This window comes from Brassica oleracea, chromosome C3, assembly GCF_000695525.1.
Source record: "Brassica oleracea var. oleracea cultivar TO1000 chromosome C3, BOL, whole genome shotgun sequence".
NCBI lineage: Eukaryota > Viridiplantae > Streptophyta > Magnoliopsida > Brassicales > Brassicaceae > Brassica > Brassica oleracea.
Genome location: NC_027750.1, coordinates 36,080,123 through 36,108,095, shown reverse-complemented (window position 1 = coordinate 36,108,095; position 27,973 = coordinate 36,080,123). Strand labels below are relative to the sequence as shown.

Sequence of the window (27,973 nt, the reverse complement as noted above, 5' to 3'; positions counted from 1 at the left end):
TACGACTCTTGATGACCGTTCGCTTAAACGTGATTTTAAGCATTGATTAATGGCAATACGGATTCAGTAGGACTTTTCTTATTGAATGCAAATGGACAAACGAGATACCAATCAAATGTATATATATAATCACTAATCAGCGAACCTGGAGAATCAGATCCCTGCATGTTATTTCTTTCCCTTTTTACGTAATATCCTCTGCTCAATTCACTACCAAGAAAATATTGACTATACAGCTGAAATATATATCCGAATAAATACTCACTATAAAAACAAATTAGTATTACGTCGTTTATGAATGAGAATATTTGTTTTAACCTTACCATAAAACCTTATAAAATCTTTGTCTCTCTATGGTGGCCGCAGAGAATTTATCGGACATAACTCTTGTTTGACCATCCCTTACCTCCACTTCCATCATCTGTCTCTCTAATCTCTCGGAAGACAGATAAGAATTTTAAGAGAGAGAGAGAGAAAGTACTTTTGTATCAAAGTCTCTGTGATCCGGTGAAAAAGAGCGTGAACAATGCTCCGGACGAAGCAGAGGCTGCGGCGGCACGACGCTGTGAGAAAGGAAAAGAGATTCTCATTGAAGATGAAGACGAAGTGGAGGAAGAACACAGGAAACGTCAATCTCTCAGTCTCTTGTTTCATGAGGTAACCCTATGCAAAAAAAGAAAGATAAATTCCCATTGATAGCCTTTTGTTGGTTTAAATAGCCTTCGGAAAAAAAAATAGGAAAATAACCAAAATAGATTTTATTAAAGTGTAAAATATGCATTTATATCCATTGGGTTAACTAATTTTGATTTAGGGTTTAGAATTAAGAGGTGGGTTTTTGGGATGAGTTTCAAATTTTTAAAAATAAAAAATTGAAATTAAAATTTTCAAAACAAAAATTGGCTATTTTGGTCATTTTATTTTTTGAGAGCTATTTTTGTGATAAAAACTAAAAAAAAAAACTATTTTAGAGAATTGACCAAAATATTCCAAATATTCTTTTTTTTCTTTTACATTTTTAATCTACGGATAATCATTTATTTATAAGTTCTTATACCAAATATTCCATAACGTTTTACAACATGACTTCCAACAAAATATAGTTCTACAAGGGACATTATAACAATGTTTTTTCATTTTTCGAAAGTCATATATATTATTTACTAGTGGTCTTTATTTCATTTCTTACTATTATTCTTGGGGATATATAAAAAATATCAATGTTACTTAATTTTAAGGGCTCCCCATTTTAATGCATGTCCTACACAGAAGGTTAGTTTTATTACTTAAGTAGGGGTTTTCCGCGAAGCGCGGGGTTTTGATTTGTTTTTAACTTCTGGTAGATGGGGTTGTAGGTTTGGTTCTTGAATTGTCATGAATGGGCTGTTCTGTGTTGGTTTTTCTTTGTTTGGTGGGAAATGAATGTGATGTTCTTGTATTTTAAATGGTGTTACATTTTAGTTAGGGATCGTGAGCAAGCTGTATGTTTTTTTTTTAATTTGATGATTGGCGGTGTCGTATTATTAAATCGGCGGACATATTTGGTAAATCGTAGGTTGGTAACTTGGTATGGAGTCTAGCAATTTTATAAATTTTATAAACGAACAATGTAAATACGACTGTAAACTAAGACCATGATTATGGCATAAGCGATACTTAGGTTTTTTTTTTTTTTTTTGTTTTCTTAAAAAAAAATAAAAATAAATAAGCCAATCACGGACCATCACGTGTTGGTAGGGTCCGCAAACAGTGTCAAAACCCTCTAATTTCCAATCCTTATTTGGTGATTTTTGGAAGTGGTTTTTAAAATTTTTGTGGGATCCACACATCAGTGGGACTCACATTTTGTCAAAAAACTCCAAGGACCTTGGGATGTTGAGCGTGGAGTTCTTAGAACATGTCCAATGGTTAGAACTTTTGATGAGTTCTAATGATTAATTTAATGGTTATTTGTGTACTTTATAAAATTTAGAACCTTTGTTAATGTAATTAGGTTTTTCAAGGTCCAATGGGAGAATCCCTTTGAGGTTCTTAAATTTTTTTTTTTAAGAAGTTGAATTATTAAATTTAAATTTTACAAAACTTATAAATTATTGGATTTCATAAAATTTAAACAAATATGACGTAAGAACATGTTAAAAATAGAAATATAAATTTATAATTACAAATTTTAAACAAACATGAAAGAAAAGCATGAGAATAGGTTCATATGCACAATATACAAAACACATGAGACCCAAAGACAATGTCGAACAACAACAAGGTTAACGTTGGTGAGACTTACTTGATGAGAATAGGTTCAATGCTAAGAAGTCTTGTTTCGACTTGTGTAAGATTAGCACCTGATTCAGTTATTTAACGAATGTAAAATGTATTTTAACATTTGAAGTTTAAACAATAGTTGAACGAAAGAGTAAGCTAACAAAAGTTAACCTGGCGCATTTGAAGTCAGAGAAAAACAATGGTGAAACTTGATGTGGTATGCATTTTCATGAACATGTAAGTTTCAGGTCATAATCATTACACTTTCATAAGCATCCCATCAGTTTCAAACAAAAAACTCACTTGCACACTAATTTTCTTCACTGACATAACCCCAAGAAACTTGCAAAAGAAAAAAAATATGAAGAGTGAATCGCTTACCACACTCTCGGAACTATGGCGACATCTCCCGGCACAAAAATCAAATACAGTCATGTATGTCCCTGAAAAAGATAAAAGATTGGTGATTTTGCAAATGTAAAATATACACTCAAGCAAAACAACAAAGTCAGAATCAAACTTGTCTGGTTAAGAAGACATCAATCTATACAAGACTTGCAGGAGATTATTGCCTCAATCAAAGGTTATGATCCTCCTAAAATGACTTACTGACAAGAGAATCTTTCTCCTTTCAATGGGCAACAACGGGTTCGAGAATCCAAAGACAGAGCATCACACACATTGCCTACAACAAAGAATCATCATTCATGCTTTAACAGAACCAGTCTTTCTATCTAAATCTCTTGTCAGAAAGAGAGATTAAAAGCTGTAACAATTGAATCTTTCATTGGAGTGGAAGTTGCTGACCTTCATCATCGAAGATCAAGTATCTTCCTTGAATAGTTGTTCTGAAAATCCTCTCTTCTAAAGATCCATTTGAATGAGAGATCGAGATCATCTCCACAAAGTCGCGCTCTCTCTTTTCTCTCTTTCTCCCTCTCTGCTCTGTTCTTCAATCTTCAACGAGAGGAGATCAAAGATGGAGTACGAACAGGACCAGCCTTACATTGTTCACGACGAGGAGATTACACAGGAGGACGCATGGACCGTTATATCAGCCTACTTAGTAGAGAAAGGTCTCGTTCGTCAGCAGATCGATTCGTTCGATATCGTCGACGAGTCGTGTGATATCGAGATCCGACCTGAGTCCCAGTCTGATTTCGTCGAGGTTCTCTAGCTGCTACGGATTTGGAGAAGGAGAGCAAGACGAGAGATTTCTCAGAAGAAAAGAAAAGCATCGAGGAAGAGAGAGAAGAGATAGACGGCTGATACCAACATGACACGTATGGGGTTTTTAGCAGTTCCAAAACCTCTTTTTGTTTAGAGGCGGTTCTATAGTTTTATCTCCATTTATGTATTTTCTGATTTATTTTTTTTAATTTTTTTCTAAGAACCCCTTACTAAAACCTCCCAATGAAGATGGTCTTAGAAGTTTAACGTAAAATTAAGTTAATAAAATATAAAAGAAAAGCTAATACATAGCCCCTATTTGCTAGTACTGCAACAGTTTTTGGACTTAACCGTTGGTAGACCCATAATTTTTGTTTGAGACTTCCGCATTTTAGAAACATTTTGTTACACTCTGAACCGTTTTTCTCTAGCCATGATCTCTTGAAAGCACAAATAATTGTTAGTTATATACATGAAAGTTTAGTGATCGTGGATACACAGACCTATTGTTAGTGGAGGTTATTGAAAAACTCAGTATAAATGATATTTGTTACACCAAGCTCGTTTTCTTCAACTGCTGTCTTGTCTTTTATTTTAGACCTCTTCTGCATTAAGGGTACGATTCTTTCATGTTTATATAGTTGATAGTGTGTGAATTGTATAGGGGGTTTTGTTTTGGAATAATATTTGGTGTTTTAAAATTTGTACTCGAATATATACACACACATCTAGTAAACATCTCGATCTGACTGAAAACATCATCTATATTTTTTTTAAAACAAAATTATATGTTCTAAAAATCTGATGGAGCAAATTAGATCGACCTAACCCTAGTGCTTTGCCTGCACTTTTTTGTTTTAAATATGTAGCATTTTTGGCCTAATCTGATCCATGCAAATAGAACATATATTCTGTGAGGGCCAACTGAAACATATAGGAGCTTGAGAGAACTCATAGTTGGCCTAAATCCTTGTTGAAACCTGAGCTTGTAACACGAAAAATTCCTGCTGTATTAGAAAAGTCTTATTGACAAATTGACAAATGTTCAAGCAACGTCACTTTCTACTCCCACGTAAATCCAGAGTTCCTAAGCAAAGTGATAACTTGCTCCTGGTTTTCTTTCGTCTGAAACGACCGTCTAACCTCATATTGATTCAGACCATCCACATGATGCTGTTGAGATTTGACAAACCATACATTCCACATTAATGATCAAATGCAAATGTAGGCACACTATGAAATAGTTGCAAAAGAGATTTTGAGAAGCTCATACGTTCTTACCTACCCAATGGTAGGAAGGTGAGCAAGAACACCTAAATGACACCACCAAACCAAATCCTAGACGACAAATGTAGATTCAACGCCATATATTACAAAGCTTGAGATCCGGCAGACACAATAAACTAAGGTAAAAAAAATTGGCCTTTTATACCTCGTGTATGAAGTATTTGTATTTAACGAAAGCAAAGCTAGAGACTTTTTGAAAAAAACAGAAGCATGGTTTAAGCTTAGCCAACGGTACGACGAAACCTGAGAATAGAAAGGATGCTTATCATCCCTCCTTTTTTTCAGAATCTGCAAGAGAACATGAGCATGTAACACAAAAAAGTTCATTTTTTAGATTCTGAGATACGAAGAAGGAGAAGAGGAACTCACGAAAATCAAGAAACCCATGGACATATGGAACATGGAAGCAGAGGGGAGAGTAGTCATGGTGAATTACACGTAGAGAAGTAGCTCGAGAAGGAAGAGACAAACACCTGCCACGGAAGTATCTTCCTTGTAAAAGCTCTTGTCCACACCTCTAATGTACTTTTAATCATCTTCCATCTCTAAGATAGTTCAATTGATGAAGGTCACTTCCATGGGAAGTCATCCCAAGCGATATATTTATTCTTCAACTGATCCTGCACTCTGACATAAAGCCAACAAATCACTAATTTGATAGTACGGAACCAAATAAAAAAACTTAGTGCGAAACATACTCTGTCCAATTAATTGATGTCCGGACGGAGATTCGGCCGAAGCTTTTTCTCCATCCAAAGGTGAATGGAAAGCGGCAGGGAAATAGTTACGCAGTTCCAGCTCCAGTGGAGGAGAGCGGAGGTAAAAGTTTAGAAATCTAACATTGACATGATTGAGGTGATGAATTGCAAGGCATGAGACATGCATATTTATAGTCGAAGATTAACACAATGGAATTGATTGAGGATGCAGTCAATGATCAATCTATGTGAGGAGTGAGAAGGTGTTATTTATGAGGACATTAAAGCCGACGCCTCAGTTCCATAACGCCTTCATCTACAGAAGGTTAATTTTATTACTTAATATTTGTTTCTAATTAATTATGGAGGGTTTACTAATTAGTAATTTCTCTTACTTATAGGACAAGGCAATAGAAAAAGAAATAACCAATCTATCTCGTAACAAAAGCGGCGTTTCAAAGCTTGATACTTCTTCTCTGATGTCAAAACTCCAAAAACCTTTGATGTTCAGATTCCAAAGGATTCCAAGTTTAAGACTCCGGTAACGCCCAAAGCTAAGGAAGCTGAAGACCAAGAAGTTAATTTTTCAGAGAATTGGCAAGTTAAGTTTCCAGAGGAGTTGGAAGCTACCAAAACATCTGAAGGTTTCTGCTCCTACATTGTCTCAAGTGAATGTGAAAAAAGAGCCAGATGTTCCTGAGGTCTTGGATGATAAGAGTGTTACAGAAGTTTTAGAGGTTCATGCTCCTTCTGAAGTGTCTGGAGTTAAAGTTTCAAAAGAGTCTGATGTTCCCGAGGTCCTGGAGGATTAAATACCTAAAGTCATGACCGATGAAGTTAAAGCTGCAGAGTCAGAACTTCTAAAGGTTTCAGAGGTTACAACTTCAGAGGATTAAGACTGACCAAGACGCAAGCAAAGTTAAGACTACAGAAGAAACAAAGGTTTCAGAGTTTGTGGATGCTCAAGAGAAGATTGATAAATCTGAATCTCAGATTCTTGAGGACACTAAATTGACAGAAGACAAAAACAAAATTGTGAAGCGTAAAACAAAAAAAGGAGAAAAAGATACACAATCTAACATGCGAGTTACAAGTTTACCAACCAGGAGTAGCTAAAAATTATATTTTAAATTTTCAAAAAGAAGACACATTTGTGTTCAAAAAAAAAAAAAAAAAAAAAAAATTCAAAAAGAAGGATTAAACATTCTTTTAGGCAATTTCAATTTATGAGTTTGATCTCTAGTGTGTGTTATGTTTTTTTCTTTATAATTATGGGTTAAGAAGTCTATTTTTCATGTCACCATGTGTGTACGGATAAAAGTAGTTAGTGGGACAAAAAAAAACTCATTATGGACACTATTTTTATGTGAAATGTGAATGATATAGCCACATATAGATATAGTAATAAGCCTAATCTTTAGCACATCTTTAATAGTACAAATTATGACGTTCATTCAACTAATGACAACCTTCACTTCATTGCAAACGGCATCATCTTCGTGATGTTGCTCTGTCTTCTCATCATTAGCGTTCTTTTCCTCTCTACTTTTCCCCCACAGCACACAGTAGAGTCCTATAATCAACAATAATCCACCTAGAATACTGGGAAAAACATACATATAAGTTAATTAATTGAATAATTTATCCTACATTGAAGAAAATGATAATATACTTCGAAAAAAATTGTAGAACCTTCCAAGACTGATGATTTCACAAAGTAGAACCGCTGAAGAGAGGATAGTGAAGAAGAGAGACAAAGGAGTGAACATTGATAAGAAAACAGGTCCCCTCTTTTCTATAACCCATGATTGCAAATAATATGCTACGCCTGTTACAATGAATCCCTACATATATATGTTGTTTATATTATTTTGTAAAATATTCCTAGATTTTATACTGGAATTTGATATTTATTGTGAAATGGAATAGAGTTAGTTAATTACACAGTAAATGACTGCAACGAGTCGTAGGTTCCAACCAAGCTTCCATGCTGAGATATCTCTCTCGACTGCAATCGCGATGACAAAAGATTGAATTGAACTCAGCAGACAATGAAGAGTTGTGAAGTATAGCTTCGATGGGTAAACCTTTAACACACGGCCCTGTTTCCACATAGCGACAACAAACAAAAAAATAGAAAATATAATGATATTCAGTTAGCACAATAACTAAACAAATGATTAAATCCAGCAAATCTTGATATTCACTCCACTCGTGTTATTTTTATAAATTCACTTTTGTTTCACAATGTCGTCTTGTGTTGAAATACGTCTCTGGTATTGTTTTTCAACTGATATGTTTATATCACGTCACGTCTTACTAAATTTAGTACCTATTATTTAACTAAGCAGCATAATAATGTGTGGACCAATTTGATTAGGTACCTGCAAAACGAGCCAGAGACCCCATAAAATGTTGGAGGTGACCATGAGGACACATCCTTTGAGCCACGAGGTGGAACCGCCGGAGACGTGGCCGGGAATATTTTGGTGATGATGGAGGTGAAGACATAAAGGTAATTTCAACAGTGGACCTTTGTAAAGGGCTAATGTAATTACTCCTCCCATGCACACAGTTATCCCCAAAAGCTTCGCTGTTCCTTGTATGCTCTTAACCGTAAGCGTCTCCATTCTTAAACATTAATTAAATAAAGATTACTAAAATAATTAAGAGAGCCAAGCAAAATGTATTGTAAGTATACCCAAGAAAGAGAGCCAAGAAGAATGTTATGGCCGGAAGGGAAGCTGTTGTGGCGGCGGCCAAAGTCGCCGACGTGTATGATAATGCGATTCCGTTTAAGTCCAAGCTCAATGTCACACTGAAATTTCAGTATATATAAGTTTAACTGATAATTATAAGAGAGTGTTTTTAACGCAAGTAGCACCAAAAGATAAAGTTTAACCGGTAAGTAGAAAAGAGTGTTTTATAAACGCAAGTACCAAAAGATAAAAAGTTATTCGCGTTTGTTAGTACAATTTTAAAGAAAATATTGGTAAAGATATTTAACTGTAAAGAGTTCTTTTTCCTAAAATTAAGTGTAAAGAGTTTTATAATATTCTAACTAGCTAATGCACACAAGAAAAGTACACAATATGGTGCAACCATCGAATTCGTAATATGGTGCAATTTTTTCCTTGTTTGCGTTGTATTATTTACAATTATAGAATGCTGCTTGATGAAAAAAAAACAAATAGAAATAGATTTTCTGAGTTTTTACTAGAATTAAAATAATTTTAACATATAAACGAAGACGAAAACAATCAAAGCATATAAATCCTGTAAAGTACTTACCCAAATAGAGAGAGGATGAAGATCTTGATGAAGGTCACAAATGAAAGAGGTGGAGCACTTTTGCTATGAAAAAAATAAGAGCACAGTTTATGTAAATCTATATACTTTAGGAAAAGATTGTACATACTCATCTATCAACCAATGTACTTAGAGAAGTATACAATTATGTACCGCTCGAAGAAGAAAGCGAGAGGAGCCAAGAACATGGTAGCGAACGCTTGACGATAGAAAACGAAGACGAAAGTGTCCATTCCGCCATCTAATACAGCTTTGGAGATCAGAAACATGATCGCATATATGAGTTGTATCATAGTCACCATCATGTATGGTTTCTTGGTCTCCATGTCCATCGATCGATATACAGATTATTTTGTTTTTGTTTTGAGTTCTTGGAAAGATCTATATGTAATATATATATGAGTTGTTGTTATTTGAGTTATGATAAGAAGCCAAGTGGGTATTTATACAAGTACAGACACAAGCACGCACTGGTTTTGATATTTTTACGTCGGTGATATTCTAAGATAATGGAAGAATTAATAGTACGTAGATAAGAGTCGAAGAAGAGAAAAGTTGTTACTTTCGTGTCACAACCTCACCATACCAACCAAAATGGTTTTAGATGCTGACTAGAGAATTTTTCGTATATATAAGTTTCTCGTTTCCGTCCGCTAATTAATCACCAAACGGTCCAAGTCACACTAACTAGATCTACAAAATACTGAATGGTACTGTGAAAACATAGATTCGTAAGCAACAAAATATGGTTTGTGAAATGACAGAATCATTAGGTGAAAAATTGAAACCACAGATTATATTCGATCATTATGCAATCATGTATATATGCTGTTTTTCAAATTAATATAAGAAAATGCTTAATAGCTAGTCCTGTTATTATTCCATCTCACGAGTTTTGTTCGCGACAACTTTACCAACTAAGACCAATCTTTATTATTAATCTTGCGGAATTGTATAATAAGTAACCATGAATCACGTTATACCAGAAACTTAGAGATGAATCGTGTATATATACTATATAGTAATATTTTCCAAACACGTTATGACGTTAACGTACCGATACGATGAGCTCAATTAGTTATAGCTATTGTGTGTAACGGTTGACATGAAAAAAGAATCTAGCGTGTGTAACGTTCAAAATTGACTTGTCAAAAAAGGTTCAACATTGAAAGGTATCTTGATTAGTTTGTTATGCACTTAGCTAGTTGAGAAATATTTTATCCGTTAGAAATTATGTGTATTGAATTTACCTATTGCTTTTTGTGTGTACTAGATGTTTGATTGTATAGCCTCAATTGTGATCCATATAACAAACGCCTTAAACTAAGTTATCCACTCCAGTTATCCAATAAAAGAGCCCCCGAAATAAATTAATAATACTAAATGTATAAAGATATATATGGAACCAATTCAAAAGAAAAATAAAAGTAAAACAAAGTAAAATAAAAGATCAATCGTGATCCATTACGCATGTGGTTTAAACGTATACAAGCAAAGTAGATGGTGATCGTAAACCGCTGACGTCCACGCAATCATGAGTTTCGGCTATGCAAAATCATAATCCATATACTGTAATAAATATATATATTATCGCTAGTTAATACTGATATGGAATATGGGTTTCAAAAAAAAAAAATTCTTACAAATTTGAAAATTTATTTCTATTTAATTTTTTCCAACAAAATTTGGGCATAGGTTAATATTTGACGGGCATATGCCTAGAACCGGCTATGTCGCCAATGCTATCTATATAAACTTAGCTTTAATTGCCCTCAAAACTAATTTGTTTAAATTTTCGACACATGACAATTTTTTTTCTTCTGAAGACAGAAGACTACTTCTGTATGTAATCGATAATCAATGATTGATTAATTTTCTCGTAGAATGAACTTGTTTTCTCAGTTGTCAAAGAGCACACATAAAACCCAACAAACTAGCTAGGGCTTTAGGCGCTAAATATATTAAAACTTTGAAGAGTGCCATTTTGTTGTAAATTTAATTTGGCATAGTGGTTTAAGACCCTTGAGGGACAGTCCTCTCACTGCAATGTTCTAGTTTCCAAAGAAGGTTTTTATTATTTTGTTTTTGCTTTTACAATAAGTAAAAAGGCAGAACTTTTTTTATGCTTTAGGCATAATTTCATACCGGACCGGCACTGTCAAAGAGTAAAATGAAGTCTGATTGCATAGTGTAAAATTCATAACGTTTTCTGGGTGATATTAGATGCTTGTACTCTTTTGAGATTAAATTTGATGTAGTCTTCGCACCGACCTACCCTTGGAGCGTCGCTGTTGAAATAGACATGCCATCATACTACATACTGATATACGTTTATGATATCTCACGTGGCATTTTATCAATATTAGACCTTTTTAACTGATACTATACTTTTTTAAACATAATAATATACATGTTTTTAGGCTAGAATATACAAAACCTAACTTTGGAGGGATAAATAATATGTATATTTTCTGGTCTGGTAAGTACTCTCTTGTATATTAATTAGTGTTCCCTCGTTTTTTAAAAGTGACATAAATTAAAATACTCTTCTAAAAGGTGTAGTGGAGAAACCTGCAGCGCTGTGTAGGTAGCCACATACTTTCAAACCCTCAGTTTTGATGATTATGCAAATTATGAGAAGGATGCATTCAAGGAATATACGCTTCCCCATTCTTTTTCTTCCTCGTGTTTTAAAGTGATTCCTACCGTCTAAAAAGAAAGAAAAAAGACAGCTATAAAGAAGAGAAAGCAAAACAAATCATGGTTTAGTCAAGAAAAGAGCTATCGTTGTCGTCAATGAAATAAAGAAAATTTGCTTCACAAAATTTAAACGTTGCATTCTAATATAATACGGCGTCAGCATCCAATGTACAACAACAACAACAAACAATACTACTGATCAGTGATCGACAATAACGATATATCACGTGTCTTTTTTAGAGGCCAATTAGTTTAGCCCAAAAGATTTAATGGATAAATGGACCAAACACAAAGTCGTGAAAAACACCGTACCCCATATAAGGAAGAGGAAGAACGAATTACTTCAAATTCTAGGTTCCTGGGACACTATTGAAGATTTTGGTAGAACAAGCTTTGTCTATTGAAAAAAAAAAAAAAAGCTTTGTCTATTGAATATTGTCAAGATTGCAGGAGAAACCATCAGGTGAGTCTAGAGATTAATACATGAGGACGAGCTTCGATATGATCTAACCCAGGAAGCAAATAAAATGGGTAGTTGAGATTCCGGTTTAGGTTATTTTCCCCGGGTGTAATTCTGGTTTGGTGACTGGATATACTTAAAAACCGTGGAAAATGGCCGCAATTGTAGTTTGTAATGGTGGATCCCATCTGCTTATATCAACCTTTTTTCTGGCCGTGGCATTGAGAAAGCAAACGTGCTTCACATGTTATTTAGAAAATAAACCTTTTGATTCGTTTATTTAAACCCAAACTGAAAGAAACAAATTAGAAAACCTTATGCATTATTATAATTTTAATCAAGTCCCGTATATTTAACTTAAACCAGAGATAAAACCAGAGTTTCAGGCGACGGAGCGCGCGGAGACAATACAGGCTTCTCCGCTTGAAAACCACAATGCTCACTAAGCATATTCCCTTCCATAGTGGTAAGTCCTAGCTAAAGAAGTAAACATAACGGACCAACACTCTTTCACAATCAACCCAATGGCTCCGCAACAATTTTTATCAATTCCAGCAGAAACACCCAGTTCAACCATACCGTTACGGCTAATGAAGAACTTGACTATCTTGTCGGTGCAAGACTTAAGCTCCAATGCCGCGTTCCAACATTAATTCTATTAGGTTCCCGAAAGGCGCCGGAATGATCGGCAGCCACCGTTGTGGTGAGGAGATTTCTTAGAATCATCTCCTATGTTACCCTTGTCCCTTAAAGTTCAATCTGGACCTTCCTAAAATTTATTTTTTTATGAATTATTTTTAATTCGAAAAATTGGCTAATTACATTTTTACCCTTCATTACTAACTCTAAATATTAAAAACCAGATTCATTTTTATTTACTCTCTCATTTTTTTTTCTTTCTCTCTCTCCCGACGGTTTCTCTCTTCCTCTCTACAACTTCTCTTTTTCTTGTTTCTTCTTCTTTTTTCTTCAACATCAAATTCGATAGCGAAGAGTGTTCTCTGTGGAATCTGAGATTAGATCTGAAAACCTGAAGAAGAAACAGATTTACGGTGCCTCGATGTGGCGACGTTGAAGGGGACAAAAATGGAAACAGATCTGCGGTGCCTCACGATTTAGGGTTTTTATTGTCCTCATGTTTTCGATTTAGGGTTGTAAATTAAGATTATGAGTTTTGTATGATTAGGGTTCTTATTGTTCCCTATAGATCTGAGTTTTGTTTTATGATTTTGGAATTTTATTGTTCTTGTTCCCCCCTTTGCAAAGTATGTTTCGTGTTTTTTATTTATTTTCTTCAAATCTGGATCCAGTATAACTCGGTATTACTAACTCAATCGAATTTGGTATAACTAACTCAGTAGTACTTAGTATTATGCAGTATAACCAGTAGAACTTAGTCGAACTCGGTATAACTAACTTAGTAGTAGTACTAGTAGTACTTAGTAGTACTCAGTACAATCGGTATAACTCGGTATAACTACACTCGGTAGTACTCAGTATTACTAATTATAATCTGGTATAACTACACTCAGTAGTACTAAGTATAACTCAGTATAACTCGGTATAACTACATTCAGTAGTACTCAGTATAACTCAAGTATAACTTAACATCAATATTACCCAGTAGAACGAAGTATAACCCAGTACAACTAAGTAAAACTATACAGTATAATGTAGTATCCGAAATTTGAAAATTTTGAAATTTTGAAATTTTGAAAATTTAAAAAAATTTGAAAATTTAAAAATTTGAAAATTTGAAATTTGAATTTCGAATTTTTTATGATTTAAATTAATAATTTCGAAAATGCAAAAGGGAAAAATCGAATATTCATGTTTCATTAAAGCAATAGGGGTATAGAAGATTTGAGAGGCCCATAGGAGATTGGCTCTACCACAAGTGGGGGCAATAGATAAGTTGGCTCGATTTCTTAGAGCATGCGCAACGGTGACACTCATTGGAATCCTTAGCGACAAGGGCATTTCAGATTAATGCTGGATATTTTGGATTTAAAAAAAAAAAAAAAAAAAAAAAATGACCATTCACGGGCCGCCACGTAGTCGTGGGGACCCGCAAATAGTGCAAGGATTCACTAAGAAAGAGTCCTTATTTAAGAATTTTAAGGATTGAATCCTTAGCTTTTGGTAGGGTCCACTGGTTATTTAATTATTTTTTCTCTAAGGACTCTCACTTAAGGATTCCCGTTGCGCATGCTCTTAGGGCATGTGACTTTACAATAAAACTATTTTATATTAAAATATATTTAAATTTTATAAAATATTTGTAAAATCACTCATTATTGATTGAACATAATAAGAGACAATTCGATTTAGAGAAGCACTGGCCTGCTGACCTGATTACCTATTTGGTCAATTACTCGTTTTCAGTTAATATTTGGCATTACTAATTTTATTGATTTGACCAATATCGTTATGTCTTCTGTGTGACTTGACTTGTTTGCAAAGAAAACCTTTGGAATTGTTTTATGGAAAATTTGTCAGGGACAAAAATTAACCATTTTTTTGGTATAAAACTACTTTTGTCAATTTTTTTTATCCTTTTTATCTTTTTCGTTTTTAAAACATAATGAAATAAATAACTTTATAACTCAAAACAATTATTCAAAATTGAAGTAATTGATGAAACACTCGTATACACAAACAGATATTTTTGGGTTGAAAAACTTAATTAAAATTTAAAATTATGTTCTACGAAAAGTAGATTTCATCTTATATAAAAAATGGGTTAGTAAAGATATATATTTTTTTGTGAATTCAGTTTTTACGTTTATGAGATATTCTAAAATTTCAGGAATGCAAAATCTAGACATAATTCAGACGGCTACATGTGGTAGAATCTCCTTATGGAATTTATGTCTTGTTTCTACACAGTGTAGAATGTACATTACACGGATAAGAATAACAATATTTTCAAAAATATGGCAAGTTCAGTTTTAATATATTCTAAAAATATTTGATATGTGTTTCAGCTATTTTTCTTGCCAAAAAATAAAAAATAAAAATCAATTTTCATTTATTTAATTTGATTTATTTTCTAAAAATTGATTTAAAAATGATTTATTTAAATTATATTTAAGAATAGGGAAATTGCCAAAAATATCATTTTCAAAGTACCACTATTCATGTTTACACTAACCACTTTTACCTTCATCTTTAATGAATGGTAAAAGACATTTATACCCATTTGATTAACTTTGACAAAAAAAAACATAAGGTTAACTAATCTAGACTTAAAACAAACTCTAAATCCTAAATCATCGACTCTAAACCCTAAACCATGAAACATCAACTCTAAACCTCAAACCCGAAACATCAACTCTAAACCCTAAACCCTAAACCCTAAACTTTCAAATCTAAACCCTAAAACATCAACTCTAAACCCTAAACGTAAACCCTAAACCCTAAATCTAAAACTTAAAACATCAACTTTAAACCCTATATCAACAACTCTAGACCCTAGACCATGAAACATCAACACTAAACCCTAAACCCCGAAACATCAACTCTAAACCCTAAACCTTCAAATCTAAACCCTAAAACATCAACTCTAAACCCTAAACATAAACCCTAAACCCTATATTTTTCTGAAATTCGAACCCTAAACCCTAAAACCCTAAACCTTCAAATTTAAACCCTAAAACGTAAACCTTAAACCCTAAACGTAAACCTTAAACCCCCAAACCTTCAAATCTAAACCCTAAAACATCAACTCTAGTTTTAGGATTTAGGATTTAGGGTTTAGGGTTTAGAATTGAAGGTTTAGGGTTCAGAGTTGAAGGTTTAGGATTTAGGGTTTAGAGTTGATGTTTTAGGGTTTAGAGTTGAAGGTTTAGGGTTTAGGGTTTAGGGTTTAGGGTTGATGTTTCGGGGTTTTGGGTTTAGAGCTGATGTTTCAGGATTTAGGGTTCAAATTTTTTTTAAAAAAATATGGTTTAGGATTGATGATTTAGGGTTTAGAGTTGAGTTTTATGGTTTGGGGTTTAAATTTCGAAATAGTATAATTCGAGAAAAATTAAAACAATTAATGAACAAGGGCATAAGAGTCTTTTACCACTTAATGAAGAAGATATTTTTGAAAATGTACCTTTAGTGGTGGTAAAAATGAAAAGTGGTAGCATGAAAGTGGTAAAGATGTAATTTCCCCTTAAGAATATATATGTAGATATTTAAAATTATAATCTTAGACATATTTTCATTTATTATTTTGGATTAAGGTATATTAAATCAAATTGTAGAAAATTAAAAAAAAATGATATGAATTTTTATAATTACCAAAAAATAAAAATAAACAGAATTCATATATTAAATTGATTTGGGGTTGTTTTTTCCGTTTTCTTTGTTTCTATTAAGATTTTGTTTTAATTAGATTTTTGATTTAATTTTTTGTTTTATTTTTTGGGTCAAAATTCATTTTTTTAACTGATATATAAAAGTGAGTTTTTAAATTGATAATTGATAAAGTAAGGGTTAGATTGAGAATTTTAAAAAATATTATACTAAAGTGACTAATTTAGGTTGGTTTTATACTAAAGGGACAAATAGTTTGTTTTTTTTGTTCTATTTTGGCAAAATTGTCTTGTTTATTATGGTGCCACTTCTAAAAGTTTAAGGTCACATAGTTTATAAGGGTCACCTCAAAATCCACATATGGTCGATTACTCATATTTATCCCATATATATTATTTGTGGAACATTTTTAAGTTGTAACTTAAAGAATTAGTGCTGACGTGTCGTCACCTCAGCCATTCTCAGAATCATTTTTAAAGTGGACCAATATAACTAGAGAAATAAAACGGATGACATTAAGAAACATTAGTGTATTAGTATATATTAGGGGATTAGTGTATATTAATGCATATATCTAACTCTGAGAAGCTCTGTTATTATTAAGGCCCATTGACTTGACACCGTTGAACAATTGTATTCGTGATTTAAAAAAAAACCTTATGTGATCATGAGTATCCTCTGATTTTCCATATCTTTGTTTGCAAGCAGTTAATATTCGATTACTTCTAGCCCAAGCTAGATTACTTATCAGTTTATCACGCAAAATATATGTTATAAGTTTATTGCTATCGTTGTAAAAATTAGTTAATAAACATTTAATGGTGAGATACTGTAAATATTTTCTAGACGACTTGGCAACCCTAAATGATTTGTATAACTATAAATACATAGACTAACTAACAGCATAGCTCATATTTTTCATCCTATCTTTTCATAAATAAAATTAACTAATTTATACAACAATGTAGAAACCACTTAGCATTGTAACATTTTTTACTTAGCATTATAACATTTTTTTGCTAAATAGAATTATTTACCTGACACTTTCACCCCGCGGATCTGTACCTAGGTTAATTAATTCCATATTAACTAACCTACCTTATAAGATTTTTTCTTATTAATTCTCTATCTTGCTTTAAATAGTTAATGAAAAATATTGTTTTAAAAGCTATATAATTATATTTTTATTATTTATAAGTAATAACTAAAACAAAAGTCACAAATAACATTTATATAATATATATATATATATATATATTAATATATAAATATATTATGTTACATATATTTTCATATGAATAATAGTCCAATGTAAATTCAGTATGATAAATGTTAAAAAGTAGAAAATATATAGGATCATATATTTTAAACAGTTTATACAAAAATTTAGTTATGCATTATCATAAAATTTTAATCCATAAAATAAAAATACGTTTGTGTGGATATACGTCATATTTTAAAAATATAGATGATACAATTGATGGTCTACAAGATAAAATAAAATTATTCAATATAAACTATAAAATTATTGTGTTTAGAAATGTTATATTAAACAATTATTTAAACGGATAAATTTTAAAATATATTATTATTTACAAAAAAATAAAAATAAACATCCGCGCGGGTCAAGCCCTAGTTACTCTATTCAAATTCATATCAGTCTAGACACTAAAATGGCATATAAGCCAAAAAAAGATATTTACAAATCTGTATACTGAATTCAGTATGTGTACGAATATTATAATCATTATCAACTCTAATTCAATATAAACATTACAAAATTTTGATTCAAATTAAATAGGCACGTTTCGATAAATACATTAGTTGGTTTCTCTCGATTGATATATGTAGCATGCCTACCTTCAAAAATACATTTTCACGTATAGTTTACTTATAGTGGTAAGAAGAAAATCAGTGATTCTCCACTTTATTACCATCCACTGCTTCTCCTTCTTCGCCTATAAGCCAAAACATCTCAACACATACACAAATGGATTCTTCTTCCTTGTCTTCCACTCTGTCGTCCGTCGTGTCCGCCGTGAAACTACCTCTCTCTCCTTTCTCCCACTACACAGACCAAAATCCCAACGATGCTTACCTCTCTCTCTCCACCTTCTCGCCGATTCCTACATCGCCAGAGCTAAACTATTTGTTGCAAGGTAGTGGCCACTCTTCTCTTCAGTTACATACTTATTCTTGCCAATAGAGCCATGAAAAAGCTCCCCAATTGGCCATTAGTACTAGGGCTGGGCAGCAATACTCGTTACTTGCCTTATACCCGTTATTTGACATGTACTCGCCTCGTTTTATCAAGTACTTGTTTTTTCAAGTACTCGTCGTTGCCAAGTCAAGTATCAAGTCTTGCTACTTGCAAGTACAAGTCAAATAACAAGTATCACAAAAAAAGTTACGACTCGCTTTGATATTACTCGTTACTTGTTTTACGACTGAAAAAATGATAACTAAACCATAAAAACCAAAGCCATAAACAGATATTTCTTTGTTGTAAGAAGTAAACAATACTTTTATATCGAAATATATGTATTAAGTTGTTTCTTCTTTTTATATTAGGTGCAAATATTTTATTTAAAACAACTCTCGTATTTTTAACAAGTCGAGTAAATAAAACAAACTTTCATAACCTTCTCTCATAGATTATTATCTATCAAGTAATTCTTATAAACTTGAAAATATATCTAAATAATTAACAAATATTTGTAGTAGTAAGTAATTGAACAAGGCAAGTAACTTGCAAGTAACATATTTTTTGGACAATTACTCGAAATAACAAATATTCGTTTCCGATAAGTCAAGTACAAGTCGAAAAATTCATTACTCGTTCAAAGCAAGTCAAGTATCAAGTATACGTAAAAAAGCAAGTACTCGCCTTGCATCCACCCGTAATTAGTACCCTTTTCCTTCTCTTGAAGATGTCGATGATGCCTTGGAAGTGACATCATCATCTATCACAACATGTGGGCTTTTTCGCCACAACGTGAAAGTGGGTGAAGTTTTACTAGTTTATAATTTGCTTTAATCTTTTGAATTAGAGTGAGATATTGGAGATAAGATCCCACATCGGAAATACGAAAGGTACTTGAGTAATATATAAGAGACTTGGGTCAATCCACTAATTGCCAATTGGTTTTAAGTTGGAAGCCCAAGAAACTTATCATGGTAAACATGATTTCGGATGGAGTATGATGGATTCTGCGAGATTAATAGTTATACGCACCATTATCTCGAGGGAGGTATTGGAGAGAAGATCCCACATCGGAAATACAAAAGGTACTTGAGTAATATATAAGGGACTTGGGTCAATCCACTAATTGCCAATTGGTTTTAAGTTGGAAGCCCAAGAAACTTATCATGAGAGAAAGGGAGAGAAGGAAGAGCGAAGGCTTATGTTTGTGATGGATGTTTGAGACTTTCAAATGTAAAATTTTATCATACTTTGTATAGGTTTTTCCTTAATCCAGACTCGGTTTCTCTCAACTTATATGTGCATTGGCTAAAAACAATTGGGTTTATGTTTTTTTTTTACTTCTAAAAGTATCAATTATGTCTGAGTGTGATAAATCAATTGAACTGAGATGAGTCTGATACAAAACTGAGTAACAAATCATACTTACATTGCATTTCAAAAATCGACCTCTGAAGACTATTTATAGGAATAATGCTTAATGAGAAGATCCGTTTAACACCCAACCTTCCTGAAATCAGTGTAAATTGGTAACTTATTTTGTTTTTATTTTGTCTGAGAATAACCAAACTTGGCTTATCATCATTTGGTCAACAATGCAACCTATTTTCCTCAAACCTCTCGCATGTTCTCTACACTCATAAACTGATAGAACAGTACATGGTCAAGAGTTTGTATATGTTTTCAGTCCTACGTTCGTTGTCCTATATATATATTTCATGAAAACTATATTTTTTTCAAGTTGTGGTTTGTTTTCTCATGCATTTGCAAATATAAACGTATTTTTTTTTCTTTTTTGACAAACGAAAGACATATATAATTGGGAATTTAGGCCATATAACCTTCAAAAAAACTATAATTCACTAAATAACCAAAATTTTACACTCTCTTCCTTTCTCTTCCTGCCTCTCTCTACTATCTCTCTAAAAATCTAATTTCAATTTTTGTTTTGGTTATTTGGAAAATAAATCCATAATAATTCTCCCTTGCTTTTCATTATACATCTTGAATCTCATCATGGCTCTTAAATTTGTCAAATTGATAAAAGTAATCAAAGAATCTCACAAATCATTCATCAGGAAGTAACATACAGAAAATGGTACTCTGGTCCTCGTCTTCTCTCCAACCCTTGATGCTTGTCTGAAACAATAACTTACAAATAATGGTACTTTGTGAGAGTCTTAACTTCAGTGGTGAGGATCACAATGTTTTCATCATTCCAAATATCTCCAGTCAACACAAATTGGCCAATGCATAGAAATTTGAAATTGCAACTCTTCAGTACTAACATTCTGATTAGTATTTGTGAAGTGTTCTTCTTAAACCTTCCCTAATCGAATATAAATATCTGGGTAAAATCCAGTTCAAAAATGGGAGTAATACCATAGGGAAGTTTTGGGTATTAGGGATGTTTTGGGTATGAACAACGGAAATGGTGCAATCCAGAAACCGAGCAAAATTTGACGAACTTTTGGTGGAGACTGGAGACCCAACCCGGCACAGACTCAACAGGTGATCCAGCAACAATAGAGGCTGCTTCATCTCCTTCTTCTCTGAAGCCACAGTAATCTGTGGATAGAGAAAAGTCCCCAAGTCAAAGCCTGAAGCGGCAGTAAGCTTTGAGTCTTTTTTTGCTCACCTTTTAATAGCTAGAGATACACCGCCCGAAGAGAGGAAAGATGCATAGATTGAGGAAATCGGGCTCGGAGTGGGTCGAAGTAGTTGAGAAGGTCGTTAATGGCTAAGAATCAATGCATCCCGTAACGGTTCAGGGGATAAGAAACTAAGATGAATCGACACAAAAACATCTCGATCCATCGATTCATCACAAAGATCATCTCAAACCCTCCTGAAACTCCATTCTCGGGTGAACAAATCGGAGCTTCAACAAAATGATGAACCTAGAAGTTGATGGCAAGAAGACGGTGAATTTTTGTTTAAGGTACAAAATGAAGACATTGAATTTTAATAGAATCATGCTAAAATTTATAATTTAGAAGTCCAACTAAAGAACAAACCTAGCCCACCAAAAGTACCAAAATCATTCGAAAACTTAAAATTATTAAGATTTCCATGTGGCACAATTTGCCCTATAGAGAGACAAAAGTTTACTTTATAGTAATAGATAGATAGATTAGATGTGATGAGGGAGATGAGAGGTTTTCGTTTGTTTAACTTTTGTCATTAACTATCACAAGCGATCATGGTTAATTAATTAGCTTTATTGTCATACTAATATTTTTGATTTACAACATGTTGTCATCTAATTTTTTTGTTTATTTTTAAGATAGAAACTTAAAAAGTTGAAAACACTTCAAATATGTGGTATTTCTATTCATCAACTTTCAACTTAAATCTCCCAAATTCCATTTGATAGATCTTACTGATATGAAATTTCCAATTTTTAATAAGCTTGAATTTTATAGAATATGTACAAATAATTAAATCAATACGCTGAGATTTTAATGAATTTGTTCAAATACAAAATTCAATAAGAGAAGATTTGAAAGGAAAAAAATCTTCTCAAATTCATGATCCAATAGACCTCAAATCTTGTTTTTGGCTAACAACTAAAAATAATGTATAATGTTTAAATAGAACTATAAAAAATCAAATTGACAACACAAAGTTATAAGAACGTATAAAATACAATATGGACTGTAATATATCAAGGACATTAAAGTGAAAGAAGACAATAAAAAATATTAAACAAAGGAAAGAATAAGTCAATTACAAGAAATTATCAACTAGGAGTAGCTAGAATGATATTACATACAGACCAAGTAGTGGTTCCAAAAAGAAAGATTAAGCATTCTTTTAATCAATTTCAGTTATGAATTTGATATTTAGTGTGCGTTATGTTTTTCATGTATTATTATTGGGATATGAAGTCTAATATCCATGTCTACAAGTGTGCACAATCATGATTTAACAATTATGACTATGAAAATGTGATGCATAAGAAAAATATATAATTTTGATGCGTTTGTATGGGCGAGCGGAATAGATAAGCAAAAAGTGCTATGATTGAGGAATATCTTGAGCACATGTTACTCAATTAACGAAGGTGAGATAGTATTTCTCGCCAAAAATCATGTTTTTATTATTTAAACAGAATTTTAATGTATATCTATAACATTATTAATTTTGATCAATTTTTTTAGATAAAAATGAAACACATATGTGGTGTGAATGATTCATATTTGATTCACTTTGGGTCGCTGGTTAGCTCTGCTGAAGCAGAAACTGTTTGAATAGCTCTACTGAAGCAGAAACTGCTTTGAATCTCGGACGGAGGCTCATGGTTGTGCTATCACGAGCAGATTCCTCATGCATGGTGAGGGTCTATTTTTTAATTTTTTTTTCTCTTCTTTTATTGATTTATGTATAACTTGATTTGTATATAATTGTTAATGTATATCTATAACATTATTAATTTTGATCAATTTGTTTAGATAAAAATGAAACACATATGTGGTGTGAATGACTCATATTTGATTTGATTTTCCAATATACTTGGGTAATATGTTTGATTTGCAAAATTTGAGCAAACTTTGAGCAATTTTTTCAAAATGGTAAAAATATATTTAAGTAGAAAGAAACATATATAATGATAAATTGTGATAAGATAGTAGTACACAAGTAAAATGAAGTCATAACTTCTAACGATTTGTATTTTCTCTTGGTATTATTGTTCAGACAATGGTAAAGAACATGGTTGGAGACTTGTTTGAAGTCATTTCCTCTGCAAATGGAGATAGATGGAAATTATTTGTAAGTCATCAGAATGGATAACTTGCTTGAACTACACATTTTTCAAATTCACAACATAAAAGCTATAAGAACTTATAAAATACAATAATGCTTTGTAATTTGTCGTTAATCTTTACTAGTTTGTGTAACATTTAGCAAAAAGGGTTTATGTATTCATTATGCAATTTGGAATCAAAATCCAAATACTCGAATCGATTGCCATGTTGATGAGCCCAATTATAATGGGCTTTATTAAACCCATTAATTCGAAACTAAACTATTAAGTCTATTTTTAGTATAAGCCCATTACGTGGAAACGTCACTTGTAACTTTCAGGCGAGAAAAGAGAGATGAGCGCGACGACGGAGCTGCCGACTAAAGAGGCGAACTTGCTCAAAGGCCACGAAGGGGCGGTTTTAGCGGCGAGGTTTAACGGCGACGGAAACTACGCTCTCACATGTGGTAAAGATCGAACCATCCGCCTCTGGAACCCGCACCGTGGAATCCTAATCAAGACCTACAAATCCCATGGCCGCGAAGTCCGCGACGTTCATGTTACTTCGTATGAACTTTAACTCTTCCTCATCTACAGATTACTACTAAGTGTATATTGGATTCTGGTTGTGTGTGTGTGTTTTGTTGTTGCTTGCTTGCAGCTAAGATTGAGTTCATACAACTTATCGTTCTCTTTTTGATTTTAGGTTATCGTGAATTAGTTTGATTTCAATGTGTTGATTCAATTCAAAGCTATAATAGTTCAGATGATGAGAAAATTCGAATTTAGGAGCTTATATTTCGTTAATGTCAAGCAGGATTTTTGATTATATGGTGGAGAAGCTGATATGATGAGTGTGTTTGTTTGTTCATTGATCTGATGATTTTCTCTTTTTGATGACAGAGACAATGCAAAGTTTTGCTCATGTGGTGGTGATAGACAAGTGTATTACTGGGATGTTTCAACGGGACGCGTCATCCGTAAGTTCCGTGGTCACGACGGCGAGGTACATTTCAGAATCTAGGATTCAGCTTGTGCAAAATTTTATATGTTTTTGTGGACAATGGTCTTATCAGGTCAATGCGGTGAAGTTCAATGACTCATCAGCTGTAGTTGTATCAGCTGGTTTCGATCGTTCCTTACGTGTTTGGGACTGCAGATCTCACAGTGTTGAGCCGGTTCAGGTTTTTGCTCCTTTCCTTCGTTTCACGGTTCCAAATCTTGCACTACTCTAAAACTAAAACTTAGCCAGCTTTTGTTTTATTGATGTATGTTTTGTTAACTTCCAGATCATTGATACGTTTTTGGATACAGTCATGTCAGTTGTTTTAACAAAGACTGAGATTATTGGTGGTAGTGTCGATGGAACTGTTCGAACCTTTGACATACGTATGGGTAGGTATGTACAAAACTCCACAACAAGCAAAAAAGAATCTGGTATTGTTTTTTTTTTTCGTTTTGGCCAGGAATCAAGTAATTGACTCTGAGTTTCGGTTTTAATTTGGAATCAGGGAGATGTCGGATAACTTAGGACAACCGGTTAATTGTATATCGATATCAAACGATGGAAACTGCGTTTTAGCTGGTTGCTTGGACTCTACTCTGCGTCTACTTGACAGGTAACATTCTCCTTTGTAAATTTGTAGGTTTAAATGCAGTTTGTCTTATGAGTATCTTTGAAAATACAGAACCACAGGAGAGCTACTCCAAGTCTATAAAGGTCATATATCTAAGGTTAGTCTGAAACAGTAACCGTATATTATCCATGGCTGCTTGATTGTGTGTATCTTAGTTACAACATTAAGAGTATCATGACTAATGATGACTGGGTTTTTTCGTTGTAACAGTCATTTAAAACCGATTGTTGTCTCACTAACTCGGACGCACATGTGATCGGAGGATCGGAGGATGGAATGGTTTACTTTTGGGATTTGGTAGATGCAAAAGTTGTATCCAAATTTCGAGCTCATGATTTAGTGGTAAACTATCACACTCTTTTTTTTTCCTTTGTTTTTAACTTTCTGAGTATAGTGATGATAGTGATTTCGATTGTTATTCAGGTGACAAGCGTGAGTTACCACCCCAAGGAAGATTGTATGTTGACTTCCTCGGTCGATGGTACAGTTCGTGTCTGGAAAAAATGAAGAAAGAACGATGCTAAGCGGATTCTGTTTGTTTCATGTTGTTTCTCTGTTTTATTTTTTATTTTTTTAATTTCCTTTTATCTTTTTATCGGATTGCAATAGCCGGTTCGTGAAGTGAAATATTTGCTGATTTTAGTTGTTTGCGATAAAAAAAAAGTCTTTTCGGCTTTAATGATTCCGAAATTTTAAAACTTAAATGGAAAGGCCCTTAAGAAAAGGGTGAATAAACTAATGAAAGCCCATTGAAAAAAATGGAGCGGAAAAAACTAGGATTTAAAAAATGTGTGGCTGCTGGGATTCGAGCCCAGGTCTCCACGGCCACAACGTGGAATTCTCACCACTAAACTACAGCCACTGTGTTGGTAACTCTCGTAAGTACAAAATTATAAATTCATAGAAATAACTTGTTTAAGTATTTTGATTGCCCATTTGGTTGAACTTGGAATCAAGTAAAATGGCCTACTGCTAAAAGGCAATCTTACCCTAGGCCTACTTTTGTTTTAATCTCCCAAATTAAAAAATCATGATTCTATTCTTCTTCCAGTTATTCTCACGTTGAAAAGACAAACGAAACTTGAAGTACTGGTTTTTGCTTTAAAAATTTATCCTACAGAGAATCACATAGCTGGAAAATATGGGGTATTAGTGAAGAAGAACATGGCAATGACATACTAAGTCCAATCACTCGCATGTGTTATTTTCACATTATTTATTTATTTCATCTCTTATCGCCGCCCCGTAAATTTATTTTATAATTCAAAGAGACAGTTTCAACTTCATAGCTAAATTAACATATATAATACTTTCCTTGAACTACCAGCATTATAATATTTTTAAAACGTTATAATAAGTTGTTCTACTCTTAATTTGTTTTCTAACGTAATTGCAGTCATTTGTCGGTTTTTACCTTTAAAGTAGAAAATAAGTCAAATTTTATCACCCGAAAGGCCGAACACAATCATATTAGTATTCTTTGGTTGTGTCGGAAGTCAAAAAGAAAGAAAAGAGTTGGTTCGAATCTGATCAGGCGACGTACGCTTACGGATTCAGTAGCTTGGCGACTATGACTCGAGAACTATACTCGCAGATTTAAAAATTGGCCATGAGCTGTCTAAAGACTTTTATCGCAAAGACCTTATGTGACCGCTGCCCGTGAAATTCTCAAACTCTGCCCGAAATCTGAGAGAGGAGTTAGAGTTCCTTTAGTTCGGACCAGTTAAGATATTTTTTTGTCGGTTGTCTAAAGTATAACAAAGCAAATTCACAGCTGTCCGATTTTTTCTATTCTTCTTCGCTTTTCTATCTAACTAAGGATTAACCCGGGCGTAGCCCGGAATTTTTATTTTTTTCTAATTTAAGTTGTTAAATTATTTATATTTAGGTTATGATATATATTTATATAAATGTTAAGATGTATGTCATAATTATAAAACGTTAAATTAACATATTTTTTACTATTTAAATATTTTTTTGTAATTTTGTTGGCTATCTAGTTATCATATTTAGCAAAACTATATGTTGAGTGTTGGAATAAATGTTTTAGATATTTAATTAAACTGCAGAGCATTTTCGGATCGACCACATGCTCAACAATCGATCGATCCGTAAAAAGATGGTCGATCTCCTTGGCCAGGTAAGTACAATTTTAGCAAAAATATCTTTGATTTTCAAATATTAAGTATATAACTATTCTTTTGAATATTGTTTTTTGAATTGTATTTTTTGATTAAATTATTGTATTATAATGTTTATGTAAATATTTTTGTGATGTTTGAATTTGTGCTCTTAGTATACTTAACCTAGATGATATTGATGTTTAACAATTTATTTTTTTCTTGAAATAGAAAATAATGATATATCAAAACATATCTAATACTTGTAAAATGATAGTATAATGTAAATTACATCCATTATTTGAAAATAACCATTTGTTGTTTTTATTTTTTTTTAAATCAGAAATTATTTTTATTTAAAAACATTATTCATATATAATATAATATTTTAAGTTAGGAAGATTAATATATAAATTAGGTATATTTTTTAAAAAATAATTTAAGATATTATATATTGAGTAACTGAATAAAAGCTGAATTTCTTATCTTGAAAATCAAATATTTATATTTTTGTCTTCATGTTATACTCACCAATCCAGCATTGATATTTATAATTCAGTATGCTTTTAAAAAAACTTAGTTTTGAGTAATAAACGAATTTAATAAATTAAATTCGTCACCTACAATGTTCTGTAAACTATATTTGAAAACTCTCTAAAATTATATTTTAAGCATAATATTACTATTATTTAATTTAAGTTATTTTAAGCATAATATATGCTAAACCAACTTAAATTATATTTACAATAGGACCATCCTAAACCGGTTAATAAACCAAAAACAATACTAAACCAACATGAACCATTACCTGATTCGGCGAGGAAAGAAGTGTTTCGCGATAAACACTTAAATAGTTATTAACTGTAATGGTTTGATCATGAAAGAGTTAATATGAATATTAACAATAAAATTATGGATTGATTAATTTAAATTTGTAAGAATACCTTTGAGTCTATAAAAAGCAATTCAATTCCCATGAATAAGTTTGACTTTTGGAAGTTACAGGTTTCCCAACAATGAATCCACCTAACAAAAAGTTCGTTGTTATAAAAAATCTCATTCAAGGTCATTAAAG

The 27,973-nt window shown here is 32.6% G+C and overlaps 2 protein-coding genes, 1 long non-coding RNA gene and 1 other non-coding gene across 9 annotated transcripts; 1 reads left to right on the top strand and 3 right to left on the bottom strand.

Moving 5' to 3' along the window:
* Positions 1-5: 5 nt before the first annotated feature.
* LOC106328477 lies at positions 6-3,607 on the bottom strand. Of its 6 annotated transcripts, none has more exons than XR_001267609.1 (5): positions 3,070-3,604; positions 2,872-2,947; positions 2,644-2,705; positions 2,285-2,342; positions 6-663 (listed from the first exon to the last, which is right to left on the bottom strand). It is a non-coding gene; the product is annotated as an uncharacterized LOC106328477 (long non-coding RNA). The 6 variants fall into 6 exon arrangements; XR_001267608.1 differs by having other exon boundaries at positions 9-663; positions 2,434-2,705; positions 3,070-3,606; XR_001267606.1 differs by having other exon boundaries at positions 10-663; positions 2,285-2,705; positions 3,070-3,607.
* A 3,201-nt stretch (positions 3,608-6,808) lies between these two features.
* On the bottom strand, positions 6,809-9,123 carry LOC106333345 (WAT1-related protein At5g64700-like). The gene is made up of 7 exons (XM_013771800.1): positions 8,880-9,123; positions 8,709-8,771; positions 8,119-8,235; positions 7,802-8,048; positions 7,361-7,519; positions 7,110-7,261; positions 6,809-7,019 (listed from the first exon to the last, which is right to left on the bottom strand). The coding sequence occupies exons 1-7, from the start codon at positions 9,056-9,058 to the stop codon at positions 6,872-6,874; spliced, it is 1,065 nt and encodes a 354-aa protein (XP_013627254.1). The 5' UTR covers positions 9,059-9,123; the 3' UTR covers positions 6,809-6,871.
* Positions 9,124-23,469: 14,346 nt separating this feature from the next.
* On the top strand, positions 23,470-25,457 carry LOC106331983 (WD repeat domain-containing protein 83). Its single transcript, XM_013770422.1, has 8 exons — positions 23,470-23,708; positions 24,045-24,147; positions 24,218-24,325; positions 24,431-24,540; positions 24,653-24,760; positions 24,830-24,875; positions 24,989-25,120; positions 25,202-25,457. Exons 1-8 carry the CDS (start codon positions 23,497-23,499, stop codon positions 25,283-25,285), a joined length of 903 nt encoding a protein of 300 aa, XP_013625876.1. The 5' UTR covers positions 23,470-23,496; the 3' UTR covers positions 25,286-25,457.
* Positions 25,458-25,568: 111 nt separating this feature from the next.
* Positions 25,569-25,640, bottom strand: TRNAH-GUG. Its single transcript has one exon. It is a non-coding gene; the product is annotated as a tRNA-His (tRNA).
* Between the last annotated feature and the right edge of the window lie 2,333 nt (positions 25,641-27,973).

Bases quoted from the DNA above. Each gene is read 5' to 3' on its own strand.
- LOC106333345 (XM_013771800.1), bottom strand. From the start codon at position 9,058: ATGGACATGGAGACCAAGAAACCATACATGATGGTGACTATGATACAA. The intron at 8,772-8,879 runs GTACATAATTGT...TTTTTTTCATAG, and splicing joins CTCGCTTTCTTCTTCGAGCG to CAAAAGTGCTCCACCTCTTT. The intron at 8,236-8,708 runs GTAAGTACTTTA...CTGAAATTTCAG, and splicing joins TTCATCCTCTCTCTATTTGG to TGTGACATTGAGCTTGGACT.
- LOC106331983 (XM_013770422.1), top strand. From the start codon at position 23,497: ATGAGCGCGACGACGGAGCTGCCGACTAAAGAGGCGAACTTGCTCAAA. The intron at 24,761-24,829 runs GTAACATTCTCC...TTGAAAATACAG, and splicing joins ACTCTGCGTCTACTTGACAG to AACCACAGGAGAGCTACTCC. The intron at 24,876-24,988 runs GTTAGTCTGAAA...TCGTTGTAACAG, and splicing joins ATAAAGGTCATATATCTAAG to TCATTTAAAACCGATTGTTG.